We start from the raw sequence: 16,356 nt of genomic DNA, 5'->3' as shown, positions 1-16,356 counted from the left end.
CTCTGGCAGCCTGTCTGCATTGCTCAGAAAACTTCATATCTGACTGCACAATTACTCCCAGGTCCTTTTCATTTTCTACCACCCTAAGTGTAGTACCACAGGGTTGGTACAATTCTCTAGGGCATATGCAGTACTTTGCATTTGTCAATGTTAAACTTCAGTCGCCACTTCTCAGCCCATCTGCCCAAATTTTTTAGATCCTGTTGCAGTAGCACACTGTCATTAACGACCTTGCCAACCTTCAACCTTCGTATCATCTGTAAACTTCAACATTGAACCTGATATACTTTCATTAATATCAGTGATAAATATACAAAACAACAGTGGGTCCAACACCGAACCATGCAGGACTCCAATGATAACATTAGTCCATGAAGAGCAGCGTCCATTGATTACCACTCTCTGACTGTCTTCTCCCACCCAACCACCCTTTTATCCATTGTAACATCTTACCCTTAATACCATACTGCTCCAACTTGTACAGTAGTCTTCCATGCGCAGCAGTGTTAAAAGCTTTCCTGAAATCCAAGTATATGATATCAAAATTATTTTTTGTATCCAGTTCCTTTGCAACCACATCATAGTATCCAATCAAATTAGTTAGACAAGACTTTCCCTTAACAAACCCATGCTGTGTTTGAATTACTATTACAGTCTTGTCTAGATGATCCTGCAATGCATCTTTAACCAGTGACTCCATTATTTTACCTAGAACAGAAGTTAAACTAACTTGCCTGTAATTACTCGTGTCCCCCTTTGTGAATTGGGGATACATTTGCATATCTCCAGTCCATGGGGCCTTCCCCTGAATCCAAGGATGCTCTTATAATTATGGCTAAGGGTTTGTTTACTTCTTTTGCCACCTCTTTTAATATAACTGGATAGATCCCATCCACCCCAGGTGCCTTTCTTATGTTTATCTTCAAACATTTCTCCTCCACTTTGCTTTCAGTTATTACAAAATCATTAAGCCCCCCTGTTACAGTTTGATAAACTTCCGGCGTTTTCCTCCCTTAATATTATAATGTTATTAGGTAAGCACAATTTCAAATGAAATGAAGGAGTAACTTTTTGAGCGTTCAACTAATAATGTACTAAAGAGGGAAAGCATAGTACACGGTGAGGTTTTAGTGTTCTTCCAGGAATATTTTAATCTCACCTAAATAGACATCAACCTATTTAGGCGAGGCAACATTTTTTGCTTTTTTTTTTTTTCAAACACGAGAGGTATTATAACCTATAGTAATTAGTACCGTGCTTGAGTTGGAGGTTGAGAACACGAAAGAAGATATTTGTTGATATTGGACTTGAACTTCTGTAGATTGTAATTTTCAGGAAATACGTATGAAGGAAGGTTGTTCCAGAAAACGGCAGTTGAATGAATAAATGAGGAAGATGAAAAGTTGGTTCTGTGGGTTTGAAGTTGGACAGTAAATGGATGTTGGCTGGTGGATTGGCTTCTATAATTCCCTCTCTCTCTCTTTCAAAACAGTCCGTGTTCGGACTGTTTTGAAAGAGAGAGAGAGGGAATTATAGAAGCCAATTCAGAAGAACAGTGCCCATGGAAGTATCTGTAGAAGAGGCATGCAGCAGAAACAGTGCATCTATGAGAAAGCGAGTGGAGAGAGACTCTGTTAGAGATGAATCATTAATTAACCTAACTGCCCTCTTCTGAATGGAATCAAGAAGCCTAAGAGACGTTTTGGGGGCACACCCCAGATGTGGGAACAATATTCCATGGCAGGGCGGATTTGCGATTTATACAGAGTGAGCAGCTGTTTGGGAGAAAAGTAACGCCGAGAGCGAAAGAGAAAACCAAGTTTTTTAGATGCAGAGGAAGCAATATTTGTAATGTGCTTGTGCCAAGAGAGATTAGAAGTCAAAAGAAGTCATTATGCCTAGAAATCGGAGTGTCACTAAAGATAAGCATAGGAGCAGAAGAATCCTTTTTGCGAGATATAAGACAAGATTGAGTTTTAGAAGGGTTGAAATCAACTAAGTTGTCTTTGTCCCACTGGATTACCTGAAGATCGGCATTTAAGGAATTAGCAGCAGATTTTCGAGAACTTGAAGCTGATTGAGCTGGACAAGGTTTCTCAAAATGGAAAGTTGAATGCAATGTGCTATCATCGTCAAAACTATGGATAGGATTTCCAGTCAATGGAAGAAGGTCATTGATATACAAGAGGAAAAGAGTGGGGGAAAGAACTGAACCTTGGGGGACACCGGCATTAGTGGAGAAGTTAGAAGACAGAGAGCCATCTACCATCACCCTCAGTGAGCGATCAGAGAGAAAACTGGATAACCAATTACTAAAAACAGTTGGCAAACCATAAGATGGAAGCTTGTTTAGAAGACCTTTATGCCAAACACGATCAAAAGCCTTTGAGATGTCAAGAGCAACTACTTGTGTTTCACCGAACCTTTCCATTGAATTAGTCCATAAATGGGTAACATAAGGCAGAATATCACCAGTGGATCGACACTGACGGAATCCATACTGGCGATCGTTGATCAGACGGAAGGTTTCTAAGTAGTTTAAGAGTTGGCGGTTAATTGATTTCTCCATTACTTTAGAAAGAGTAGAAGTAATTGCAATGGGACGATAATTGGATGGGAGGGATTTGTCACCCTTTTTAGGAACTGGCTGGATATGAGCAAATTTCCAAGCAGAAGGAAAAACACCTTTGGAATAAGAAAGTGAAAAAAGGCGGCAAAGAATAGGAGTAAGTTCAGGAGCACAGGTTTTGAGAACAAGTGGAGAAATACCATCAGGACCTGGAGCTTTCTTAGCATCAAGATTCATCAAAATCCTTCTGATATCCTTTTGATGGAAGACCACAGGAGGCATTGAATGGAGCGTGTTAGGAATGGTGGGAGGTGTTTTACCAAGATCATTAATACACGAGCTCAAAGAAAAATGGGATGCTAGCAGGTCAGCTTTATCCTTGGCTGAAGTGACAACAGAACCATCTGGTTTGGACAGAGGTGGGAGTAGAGATGGGCAAAAGTTGCGGCCAATAGCTTTGGCAAGAGACCAGAATGCTCGGCAACCATTAGGGCAAGAAGCAAGTTTTCTACTCTTAGCCTGTTCAAACTCTAGTTTGGACTGATTAATAACTGCTTTACAATTGTTGCGAGCTTTGGTGTAGGCAGAAAATGAAACTGAAGAATTAGAAACAAGCCAATTACGATATGCAACGTTCTTCTCTTGGACAGCCTTAGCACATTTATTTGAAAACCAAGGTTTAGATAAAGGACGAGATTTTAAAGTGGAGTGTGGGATAAAGGATTCCATTCCTGCAAGAATAATTTCACTGACACGATCTGAGCAAACGTTGACATCAGAAGTTTTGAAACAGTAATCAGACCAAGGAAAAGAAGAAAAGAAGTCTCGCAGGTCATCCCATTTTGCATTCTTGTAATGCCAAACAATACGAGGTTGGGAATAGCCATGAGATAAAGGTTCCATTGGAGAAGAGGCAATCACCAAGTTGTGATCTGAAGTGCCTAAAGGACCTCTCATTTCAACCTTGTACTTAGAAGGGTTGTTTGTGAGAAAAAGATCAAGTGTATTGGCTGTATGATCAGGATTGTCCGGTATTCTTGTAGGTAAATGAACAATCTGTGCTAGGTCATTAGTAATTGCAAAAGCCTCAGCATCTCGACCTGCTGGATCGGTGTGACTAGAAAAGGGAAGCCAGCTGGAGTTGTGAACGTTAAAATCACCAAGGAAAATTACCTCACTGTTAGGAAAGTTGGACCGGAGAAAGTCAAGTTGCAAAGAGAGGAAGTCAAAGAGCTCCAAGTGATTAGTGGAGTTGGGAGAACGGTAGAGACAACAGATGAATTTTACACAATGAGGTAGAGAGATTTTAAGCCAGAGAAGATCAAAGAGAGGAGATTCCAAATTGCCAAGTCTCTGACAGGGAATATCAGAACGGACATATGCACAAGTACCACCTTTGAGGCGAAAGGAATCATACAGCAAATAATTTGGACATCTGAGATGAGCAGTAGTTGAATCAACTGATAACTGAGATTCAGTCAGAAAAAGTACATGGGGTTTGGAAGACTGCAAGTGGAAATGGACATCGTTGAAATTAGAATTGAGACCACGTATATTTGTGAAATGAATTAGGAAGTCCTTGGGAGGTTTAGATCTTTTCGCAGATAAGCTTGCTCTATTATTTTGACAATTCATGGTGTATTGAATAGTAAGAAAAAGTGGGTGATGCTGTATGAAGTAATGAAATTTTTGGATATGGCGTACATGTGGTAAGAATATACCCAGATCCTTGACATAACGTGGCCTCGACAATGCTCCCCGCATACACACTACTCGGACTCCCTCCAGTCACTATCTGGCAGAGTAGAGGTAGCAAGATTATACACTAGCTGATCCGGAAGCTTCCTAGAGAGTTACCAATAGGTTCAGTCCGGTGTACTAAGTAGCGGCCAGCCTGCGAACACCGTTTTAGAGCTGTACCCTCGAAATGTAAGGAATATTGGATCTCGCCACGACATTCATCATAACCTCAAAAATCATCAATCATACTGCATGATGGAAGAGATAGGGAAGGGTTGGTCGGAACTTAGCTCTAGAGACTAAACATGGGTTCCACCACTTCAAGCCTCCAATAAGCAAAGTGGTGGTATTGCACCGGTTGATGACAGTCATCTACCACCTAGTACTTCCTGGTAACATAGAGGGGCGGTATTCCTCCATCTGGTGTGGGCGCCACACCTCGACCCCTGCTTACGTTGGTTTACACCTGGGTGGTCACCCACCATGTACTTGTGCATGAAGGTTATACCCAGGATTACTAACAGTCCCACCATCGTGAAGGTGAAAGCTGTTAGAAGGTGCAAGCTGTTAGAAGGTGCTGCTATGATGTAATTAAAAACAAAATTAATTAATCGTGGCCCACAGCTTTAGGCATTCAAATCTGATATCTATTGGAAGGCTGAAATTTTGCATTAAATTAATAACAATCATTCTTATAATTTTAATGATAATTTTTCTGCAATGTTTATAAGCAAATGTATTCATGTGTGATATACGAATGAATGAAAAATATTGTCTTATTTTGTTCACTTTTTTTTTTTGTTTATTCTATTTGTACAATCATAAGTATGCTTATATAGGCTTGATTTAAAAAAATATCAGGGAGTAAACTTGTCTATGTTTTTTGTCCCCAATCAACCAGTTACAATTAAGTTGTTTATAGTTTAAATAAACTTAGCACAATGGTAGAGAGAGAGAAGGAAGAAAGAAAAAAAAAAAAGAAAAAAAAAAAAAAGAGTGCAAGTGGGCTGAAAAACTGGCAAGAACTTCGGAGTAAAATCTCATTTCCTCCATCTGAGATCAGTGAACTACAGCTCAAAATGTAGACGCCTTTAAGAATTCCTCCTTTGCATACATCTCCACTTATCAGTTATTTGGATATGTATTCCTCCTTTCCATACATCTCCAAATGGTAAATGATAAGTGATAAATCCACTATATTGTCATGGGGGATAATTTTATGGTATGATGTTTCGATATGACTAGACTATTAATTTTTTGTTTAGGAGGGATGGGGGGGGATTACATATGAGGGCATTTATGCTTCCATGGGCCTGCTGATGATCTACTTGTTTAAAGTAAAGCTAGACTTATATAGCAGTCACTTACCAATATGGCCATTTTTAATAATGCCAGAAGTCCGATGACTGGATGCTAGTGAAGAAGATGCTTTCTGCTAAAGTAGATAACAGCAACATTTATATTAGAAAAATAATTTTGATGTTTATTAATTATCAGAACAGGAATACATATAAGAACAGAACAGATTTTCTTACAGTTTGAAATTACATTTCGACAGTTTAAAATATTCTAATATGAATGACACTTTTCTGCATGAAAAATTTATTTAATTAAATGATAAGCCATGAACAAAGTATCACCACTGAAGATTCCCAGTGTGATCCCACCTTGGGAATCTTCAGTGGTGATAAACAGAACACATTAAAAGAAATTACACTAAATTACATTTAAAAGGTATACAAGAAATGTCAAAGCAGGATACTATATATTCATGAAAGATCTAATTATGAACAACATGTCAATGTACTATCTACTTTCCACCTACTCTTAAAAGCTGTTACACAAGATTGGATGTAATTACAAACATCATACATAAATGTTAAAGTGGACAAAATCAACTGACAAATACATTTTAATTGTTTTTTTGCTGTCAAAATGACATCATCTTCATGATACTAAGTAAAATAACTTATCTGAATGTTGTTTGGGAGATGCTGGGGGGGGGGGGGGACTCTGCATGCATAGAATCCATGAATGGGCAATGCAATTGTTGTAGCAGGCAACATTAGAAGGCTCTCATCAAAAGGTGCAATACCACCTTTTGATGAGAAGAGGCTTGAAATGGTGGAATCTGTTTAATCTCCACCACACCTCAACCCACCACATCTCTTCCATCATGTAGTATAGTTAATTGTGTCATATAGTGAGTGTATTTGATATTTGGAAACATACTGCTTTACAAAGCTGTAACAATGTTTTCTGCTGTTTTAATGCAATTTAAAATTGGCAGTACAGTGGTCAGTTTTTTCCCTTTTCTTTCCCCCTCCAAATCATATCTGGGATGCTAATGTGCTGGTAGCAGAATAGCCTTAAGGGTCTGGGATTCAGGACCACTACTACTATGAAGTAGCATTTGACTTTCTTTATTAGTAATTTTTACACAGGGTGTCCCTTTTGAACATCCCTGATTTTAAAAGTTGGGTAAAATTTGTGTTGTACATATGGCAACGTAGTGGTACAGGACATTTTTGAACACCAGTGGCATGCAAAAGCAACATGGAGGAGGTCAACAAATCATCTCAGAAGAATGAATTGAAGAAGTACATGCTGCCTTTGTTTATAGCCCACAGAAATCAATCAAGCATGCATCAAGTGAATTGAACATGCCCTTACAACTCTGTACATGGTCATGCATAAGTGGCTGGGTTTGCACACCTATAAATTGAAAAGAAATCAAGCCAAGTGACAAACTACAACAAAAAAAACTTCGCTACTGGTATACTTGATCTTTATCTCGAGTCATTTTATGTTTTAGATGAAGCAACATTTCACGGTTCAGGAAAAGTTAACCGACACAATATTTGAATATGAGGTTCTGAAAACCCACACTATATCTAAAATTGCATAGTAGAGACAGCCCAAAAGTGAATGTACGGTGTGAGCTTATGAAGAACATGAATACCGCACTGTTCTTCTTCTTGCAGGGCACCATTACAGAAATCACACACCTAGGCATGCTATATCAATATAAATTTCCTCAGTTGCACACTACAGCCCAACATAATCTTTCAGCAAGATGCACAATGCTCTGAACGACATGTTTCAGGACTGTTGGATTGCGTGTGGTAGACCAATACTATGCCCCCCCCCCCTTTAACTCTCTGGCATAACTCCCTTAGATTTCTTCTTCTTGTGCTATGTGAAAGACATGGTTTATTCCATCAAGGGGTCTAACATCAGCACCTTATGAACACACATCATGCAAGTGATTGCCAACATCAGTGCAGCAAAACAGTGACAGTAAAAGGATGCTGACTGGTTGAGCCCATGTACAGATGATTTGGAAGAGAGAACAGGAATTATAGAAGCCAATTCAGAAGAACAGTGCCCATGGAAGTATCTATAGAAAAGGCATGCAGCAGAAACAATGGCCATGAGACAGAGTGGAGAGACTCTGTTAGAGATGAGTCATTAATTAGCCTAACTCCCTTCTTTTGAATGGAATCTAGAGAGGGATTTTTGGGGCACCGCCCCAGATGTGGGGACAGCATTCCATGGTAGGGCAAATTTGCGATTTGTAAAGAGTGAACAGCTGTTTGGAAGAAAAGTAACGCAAAGAGTGAAAGAGAAAATGCGTTTTTTAGTTACAGAAGAAGCAATATTTGTGATGTGCTTATGACAATAGATATGTGATCTTGTCTAGAAATCAGATTGTCATTAAAGATAAACACAGGATCAGAAGAATCCTTTTTGTGAGATATAAGACAGGACTGAGTTTTAGAAGGATTGAAAAAAAAAAAACTAAGTTACCTTTGCCCTACTGAAAAATTACCTGGAGATCAGCATTTAAGGAATTGGTAGTGGATATTTGAGAAGTTGACGCTGTTTGAGAAAGGCAAGGTTGGGCAGTCAGAGAGAAAACTGAATAACCAATTACAAAAAACAGTTGACAAAAAACAGTTGACAAACCATAAGATGGAAGCTTGTTTAGAAGACCTTTATGCCAAACATGATCGAAAGCCTTTGAGATGTTGAGAGCAACTGCGTGTGTTTCACAGAACTTTTCTATTGAACTTGTCCATAAATGGGTAACATAAGCCAGAAAATCACCAGTGGATCGACACTGACCGAATGCATACTGGCGCTCATTACTGTAAGTGCTGTATTACTTGTCAGAGAGAGAGAGAAAACAGCCCAAGCCCATTCAGAGATTGAAGTGTTTGAAGGGACTGTAACATCAGTTTGGATGCCCACTGATTGATATTTTTGCACAATACTGGCTTATGTATGCTTAGTCATACTGGGAGCAATTACTTTCCTTGCTTCTTGAAAACTTACTTTATTTTCTATATTATATTTCACAATTTTCTTTTCAGTTTTCCATTTGTCGCATGTCCTTGAATAAGCAGAATGGTTGGCTTTACAGTTGGGGCAGGCCATTTCTTTTGCTGAACAATCACTTTGAGTGTGATCAGAGGACCTACAATTAGGGCAAAGTTGGTTTCCTCTGCATGTCATTTGAGTGTGGCCATACTTTTGGCACTCAAAATATCTCAATGGATTAGGAATGTAGGACCTAATGCAGCAGAGTAGATAGCCTGCTTTTATCGATGATGGTAGATTTGGCATATTGAAAGTGAGAATAATATTCCTTGTAGGTGTGAGTGTATTGCCTTTTTTAGTCATAATCCTTTTTACTGCAATGACATTTTGATCTTGAAGCTCTTGTGTTATCTCCTCCTCTGTGACATTTAATAGACCCCAGCTGGATATAACACCTTTGGATGTATTTAGAGTTGCATGTAGAGAAACCTTTACTGGAATTCCAGCATAGTTTGTAAGTTTTAGTAGTTTCTCCGAATGTCCATGGTTTATTGTCTCCACTAGAAGGTCCCCTGATTGCAGTCACTTGACTTTCTTCGGAGATCCTGCCAGACTTTCCAGGTGTTTCTGGATAAGGAACGGAGAGAGCTTATTGAGAGGCTGATCTGCAAGAGAGTGCATTATAAGAAATGCAGGAAAATCTGTCGCTGAGGAAGTGGTTTTCAACTTCTTGGGTTGCGACATGTCATGTTCAATATCTAATTCTGGCTGAGAGCTTGTCAGCTCTAGAGGGGGAAACACATTTTGATCTATGTTTGCTCCTTTTGGCCCTTGGCAGATTAGGTTTTCTGTCCCACCACAGGGAGGCAGGAGCAGTGCCTGGTGTGACCAAGCATAAAGTAGTAAGTGTTAGTAATAGAAGTAAGAAAAATAAAGAAAGATGGTTTTTCTTCCTTGCTCTGTACAAGTACTTTTGTAACAGGCGCTGTTATTAAATAAATAAATTTCTTAAGGATAGGAACTTAAAAGAACTATAAATCGCACTTTAAGCACAGAGAAAACGCTCGATCACAATCGCTTGGCACCCAGGGCCAAGATCCTATGTGAGTACTGCATGAAATGCGTACAACTCCCTTGTAGGCATTTGCGTTCTCTGGTTTCAAACGTAAAAACTTCCATTGCCCCTCTCTTACGTAGTGGAATAGTATACCGCGTAACATGCCACGATTGTGGCAGTACTATGTAGGGGAGAGCTCAAAACACCTTCAGGATCGTCTCACAGAACATGATAGATTGATTCGCCTAGGTGACACTGAACACTCTGCAATCGCGGAACGTTTCTTTCTGGTCAACTCATCATGACCATAACCCCAGACACAATTGTAAGGTGATTGACCAATCCTGACACCACTGTCACCGCCTTTGGTTAGAATCGTTAAACATATCAAGCTGTCCAAAAGCCTTAAATCGCTACAAGGCTACACCCTACCTTAGAATCAACAGTTTTGAAACTCGACAAACGCTGGCAGCAAACCCATACAAGTCTGTGCACCAACAATGAACTCTGATCTAGTGAATGTTTGCACAATCTCACGGTCATGTGTGCACTCTCAGAGTCATCTGAGCACGCACAGCTCATTTAGTATTTATTTTATTCTGTCTCTAACATCTATATTTTGTTAGTATTCTGTATGTGTTTATTTTCACTTGCTGAAGAAGGGGTTCATTACCCCGAAAGTTCCTTGTATTATCTTAACTTACTTATTAAAATCTATTTACTGTTTCCACTGGATGTGCGGTATTACTCTCTTAAATCATGGAACCCAGTACCACAGGCCCATTCTCCTTTATAATGAACAAGATGTTAATACAAACAGAATTCATTATAATTAAATAAATAAACAAACAAATTTTGTGAAATTGGGCACCTAGGACCGTCTCACTTATTCAATGTGATAAGTTAAGGCAAAAAAAAAAAATAATTTAAAGATTTAAACTGCTAATATGAAATTTAAAGAATAGTGTTAAAACTTTATTGCAAAAACAAATTGGTACATTCATTTAATAATTTCACTTGCAATTAACAACGATTTTATAAAACAAACATTACAAAAAAAAAAAAAAAAAATCATGGATTTATTCATATTTGCATATTCTTACCTTTAAGTTAGCAGATGTAGGTATAAGAATTCTGACATAAAATAAAACATATGCTTGTTGATTTAGGACCTGATTCAAGCTTACTTGATGAACCTAATATTAAAAGCACAGGCATAAAAAAAAACAAAAAAAAACACAGATTAGTGAACTTTCTATATATACAAGGTCCGGTAGAATGATATGACGGTTTTGTAAATGTTGTAACATAGGTGCTATTGCGTGTGGAGAGGTGAGGTAGTGATGATGGTTAGTGCTGTGTATACCATTTTAGTTGCCAACATGGCATGGTCGGGTGAACACCGAGCTTTCGCTATTGAAACGTATTTCAAAAGTAATGATTCTGTTGTTATAACACAGCGTTTATTTCAAAGACATTTTAACTTAGATTGAAATGTGGGTGTTCCCAGTAGGAATATGAGATTGCTGTCAGTAAATAATTTTGTAAATACAGGTTTGGCTTTGTAAAAGAAATCTCCTGGACGAAAACGTAGTGTAAGAACACCCGAAAACATTGAAGCCTCCAGGTTAGCCATAAGGCGTTCTCCACGTTATTCAGCTGCAAAGCATGCTGAAGCACTAGGGATTTCATATCAAAGTGCAAGGCGAATTTTACACGCAGATCTGAAGTTTCATCCGTACAAATTGATGGTTGTACAGGAATTAAGTGCAAATGACTGTTTCCCGCAGAGCAGCTTGTGAGGCGATTCTCGAAAACATTGAAGCAGACGGCATTGTTCTTTCCAGTGATGAAGCTCATTTTCACCTCTCAGAATGTAAATAAGCAAAATTTTCATTATTGATGCAAGACTTTTTTTGTCCTTGCCCCTTTCCCATTATATATATATATGAGGTCAGCGTTTTTACTGTTTGGCATGAAATTTTTACGGCCGGATGCCCTTCCTGACGCCAACCCTCACCTTTTATCCGGACTGGGGATAAGCGGTGGTCATTCCCCGACCTTCTGCAGCCTCCATATTTGGTGGTCACGGGCTCAAACCCCGGTCTAATTAGGAAGTGTGTGCTATGCACTGCTGCTCCTGCCCACCTGGCTACGGAGGTGCCATTATTGGTCCAAGACTAACCCATGGGAACTTCACCAATATTCACTTCACAGTGAACGTGTGACTGTTTGGTGTGCAATTTCAAACTACGGAATCATAGGCCTGTACTTTTTTGAGGAGGACAATCATGTGGTGACAGTGACTTCGGATCGATATGTGCAAATGTTGCGTGACTTTTTTAAGACCGAAGATCAATGAATTTGGAGATCAGCCTATTTGGTTCCAACAAGATGGTACAAGAGCTTCTATGGATGTTATCAGAGAATTCTTCCCTGGATGTCTCATTTCACGTCATGGCGACTGTCATTGGCCGGCACAATCGCTCGACCTTGTAGTGTGCGATTTCTTTCTTTGGGGCTACCTGAAAAAAAAAGTGTTTAAAAGCAGACCGACTTCTATTGAAGAACTCACGGATGCTATCCAACAAGACAATGCAGCAATACCACAAGAAATGACCTGGCGAACGATGACAAACATTAGAGTGAGGCTACACGAGTGTGTGAGAATATGGGGAAAACATTTGGATGATGTAGTTTTTAAGACAAAGTAAAATATTGTAAGTAAAATTGTAATAATTACTCTATACAATGACATATTAAAAGTTCGAATATGATGACTTATTTCTTTTTCGAAAATAAAACCATCAGATCATTCTGCCTGACCCTGTACAAGGTAAAACCAGTAAGTACATATTTACAAATTTTTTCCATCAGTTATATAATTACAAAAAAACTTATCCAAAGTCTTTTTCTGAATGTTCCTTGATTGCATCTGCCAATAATCAGGATTTTCCTCACCATCACATTCTATCAGTCTGGCAAAGTGTCAGACAAGCAGGAAGTCAAACAAAAATTCAGCATGGGTAATCAGGAGCTTTACAAACAATTAAGCTTCAATTAGAGTTTTCACAGCCACTAAAGGATACAAAAAAATTTTTCCTACCATTTTAGGAAATTTGGCAACTATATGTATTTCTTTAGAGTTTAATGGACAATCAGAATTGGCAAAACAGGCCTACCAGTACTCCATTAAAATGAGGTTTTACACTGTATGGATGTATGTAATATTTACCCAGAATAAATAAATAAATAAATTTTCTGTTTATACTCAGGGATGACCAAACGGTCAGAGGAGTTCGCATGATAGATTGAATACAAGAAGAAACAGCACCGTATTCAGTAGTCATTGGCTTGAACCCCGGTCACTCAAGGCATGTGTACTTAGGCACCCACGCAACTGACCACTAGGCTAAGGCGTAGTGGTGGTGCAAGGTCAAACAGACCCACAAGGTATCTATTGCATGTTAATCATTCACCTGTCTGAGATTACTGGCTGTTTTTCTATCTGCCTTCCTGAATATCAAAAGTTTTAAATTAATAGTTTTGGGAGTGATATCTTTTGTTTATGAATTATAAATCAGAATTATGAGAAATGCTGATAGATGAGGCACCAACATTTCCATTACAGTTTTAGTCTTTTAATTTGCATTGCTTTTATCTGTTCTGATGATAATACAATATGTCTCGCCTGATGCTACTACTACTACAGAAGTAAAGAACTGTTTGTTTTATGTTTATTTATTACACAAAATGATTTATTGTCTTGAATATCATTATAATTTATCTATTCTAGTTTCTTATTGTGATTATTATTATTACACTATGTAATAATAACTTAGAGAACAAACTTTTTTTATTATTACATTAAAAAAGTTATGTTTATATTAAACTGTTTCTTATACATAACGTATTTTGTGTTCTGAATCCAATGGTGTCAGTGGATCTCTAGGTGGAAAGTGAAGGTATTAAGTTTCTGCAACATTTATATGTATTAGATATGTGTGTATTTTCAATATCATCGATGGCACCAAGTTTTGAAATGCACATGAAGACTATTTTGGAATACCTTTGGGTGATCAAGACAAGTTGTGGGTGCCATATTTTTGTTGTGGTAGTTGCAAGTCAACGTTAGAGGGATGGTTACTTGGTATTTGTAAGTGTAAGATTTTTGTATACCTCAAATATGGAGAGCCCACAAATCATCACAATGGCAGCTACTTTTGTATGGAGGATGTATCAAAGTTTAAAAAGCCTGCAGATTGAAAAGCTGTAGTGTATCCCAACGTATCACCCTCTACCGAACTTGTACCTCACAATGAAGAACTGGCAGTTCCCAATCCACCTTCCAGAGAAGTTTTCAGAAGTGGGCGATGAATTTGCTTAGCAGGATAATTGGAGAGACTTGGGTCAAACCAAATCATCTACTGGATCCAGCTACAAGACTTCTGCAACAGCAACATTTTTACACTATTACTGTTGCAGAATCCCTATGCTTTTGATTTCATTGGTCTTTATGATGAAATAGGTATTAGTCAAAATCTAAAACTTGTCACAATCCATGAACTTGCTATGAAAAGACATCTTTTCATAGCAAGTTCAAGTATGAAAGCTGTATTGCTTCTAATGAGAATATATATACCCATCAATTCGAATTGCACATTGTGACAGCTGATTGAAAATCGACTCGTGCCTCACAGTGAAGTACTACCTATTACTGAACCACTCGACCGTTTATCTGTACACTCTGGTGAACATCAACTTGATATACACAAAGAAGTACAGCAGCCACCAACATCAAGAAGTCCACCATTTCGTCCAAACCTTTATTCCTTCCGAACTATATAAGATCACAGAAAGTGAGCTTAATGACCTCATCACACACACCCTAGAACTGCCAGAGAATAAGGCAGAGCTTTTGGCCTTGAGGCTACAACAGCAGAATCTTCAAGATCATTCTGTGAAAGTGACATTTCATACTCGAAATAAAGACTGATAATTTCTATCAAATAGAAGGTGAACTCACTGTTTGTAAGGTTGTTGATGGTCTAATGGCAGCAATGAACATGAGGCACGTTTCCGAAGAATGGCAGCTATTTATAGATGCTTCTAAGGTTAGCCTTAAGGCTGTGTTATTACACAATGGAAATATGCTGCCTTCAATACATATGCCGCCCACAAAAAAGAAACATACGCAAACATGGAGAACATCCTCTTAGGTGCACTGCCAGAAGTGTGAATGGCAGATATGTGGTGATTTAAAGGTAATCAGCATTTTATTAGGAGTAAAAAAGGGTTACACCAAGTATTGTTGCTTTATCTGTGAGTGGGATAGTCGTGCCAAGGATATGCACTGCGAGAAGAGGAGAAAATCATTAACACCTGGAATGAAGAACGTAGCATTTGAACATCTAGTAGATCCAAATAAAGTTTTGCTTCCACCACTCCACATCAAACTGGGCCTCATGAAAAATATTGTGAAGGCTTTGGAAGTGAACGGTCCTGCATTCACATACTTGCAAGAGAAATTCCCAAGATTTAGTATAGAGAAGATTAAGGTAGGCCTTGGTCTACAAATAAGGCAACTTTTCAAAGATAAACAGTTCAAATGTGTCCTTAGTGATAGTGAAAAATCAGCGTGGAAAGCCTTTCGAAATATTTTGACTGGTTTCCTAGGAAATGTTAAAGGTAGTAACTACAGGCAACTTGTGTGAAGATCTCATTACTTCTTAGGAGACTGCCAATATGGCCGCCGTTGTGTTCGGACGTACGATATATCGCTCCGTGATTTTTGTGTAAAAAATGTGTTTAAACTACAGATTATGTTCTACAGTGTGTTCTCTCAAGAAGATATACAGTACAGGAGTCCCTTGGTGAGAAACTTTTTGCATTCTACCGGGTATTAAGTTAGATCCCAGCGTAATTTATCTGTTTCCTTTGTTGCCAGACTGCACTGGTCACCATGTGGCTAACGGCAGGGAAATAGAGAGCCGACCAATATAACGTGGCTGGCACGCTGGTATCTGGCCGTTGACTGGGGAGGTTGCCCTCATAGTGATTGTGTCCTGTGTTAACTTGTACAGAAAGAACGTTCCAATATTTCTGGACTGTGTTTGAAGCAATATTATAGAGAAAATCATGACTTTTGTGCTTCCCCCCCCTCCCATAAACTTTCCATGATGACGCGTGAACTTCTTACTCGTGCGAGATATTGAAATCGTGATGTCACCATCATCTTCGGCGTTCCCCGAAAACACCACAGGGAACTAATCCCATCGCTCTGGTTGCACTTGGCTGTTCCCTCCCCCCACCACGTGACAAACGGAAGAACTTAAATTTGCGATTAACAGTTGTAAGACACGTAATAAACCTACGGACTTGTGGTTAGTGTCCATCGACAGCTCTTGGAGCCCTACTTTCAACTAGCACGCCCAAAACCCGATAATCCGGAAAAACCCCTTAAATCCGAAATACCAACAAAATGGAGAGAAAATCGGACAGAACTACCGTCGCTGGGGAACAAGATCAAAATAATGATTCAATATTGATAGAAAACCAAGAAGAGGCGGAGAACCCCCGCCCAGGAGCTCCCCCGACCAAAGGAAAAAATTGGAAAACGACTGCTCTGAAATCAGAAAGGAAAACACGCTCGCAATCCGAGCAAAAG

At 38.8% G+C, this 16,356-nt stretch overlaps 1 protein-coding gene across 1 annotated transcript in view; it reads right to left on the bottom strand.

Moving 5' to 3' along the window:
• The window catches only part of LOC150076378 (uncharacterized), a 458,875-nt gene that overhangs the window by 155,646 nt on the left and 286,873 nt on the right, over window positions 1-16,356 (bottom strand). Inside the window, exons 11-12 of the mRNA XM_090387340.1 lie at window positions 10,793-10,885; window positions 5,678-5,744 (exon numbers count right to left, since the gene is read on the bottom strand). Of these exons, the coding sequence (XP_090243466.1) occupies window positions 5,678-5,744; window positions 10,793-10,885 (160 nt within the window). The remainder of the gene's footprint in view (window positions 1-5,677; window positions 5,745-10,792; window positions 10,886-16,356) is intronic.

The sequence above is a fragment of the Mastigoproctus giganteus genome, chromosome 13 (assembly GCF_048544385.1).
Source record: "Mastigoproctus giganteus isolate SK-2022 chromosome 13, ASM4854438v1, whole genome shotgun sequence".
NCBI classification, from domain to species: domain Eukaryota; kingdom Metazoa; phylum Arthropoda; class Arachnida; order Uropygi; family Thelyphonidae; genus Mastigoproctus; species Mastigoproctus giganteus.
Note: the sequence above shows the minus strand (reverse complement) of the source record. Positions and strands in the feature narration are given on the sequence as shown.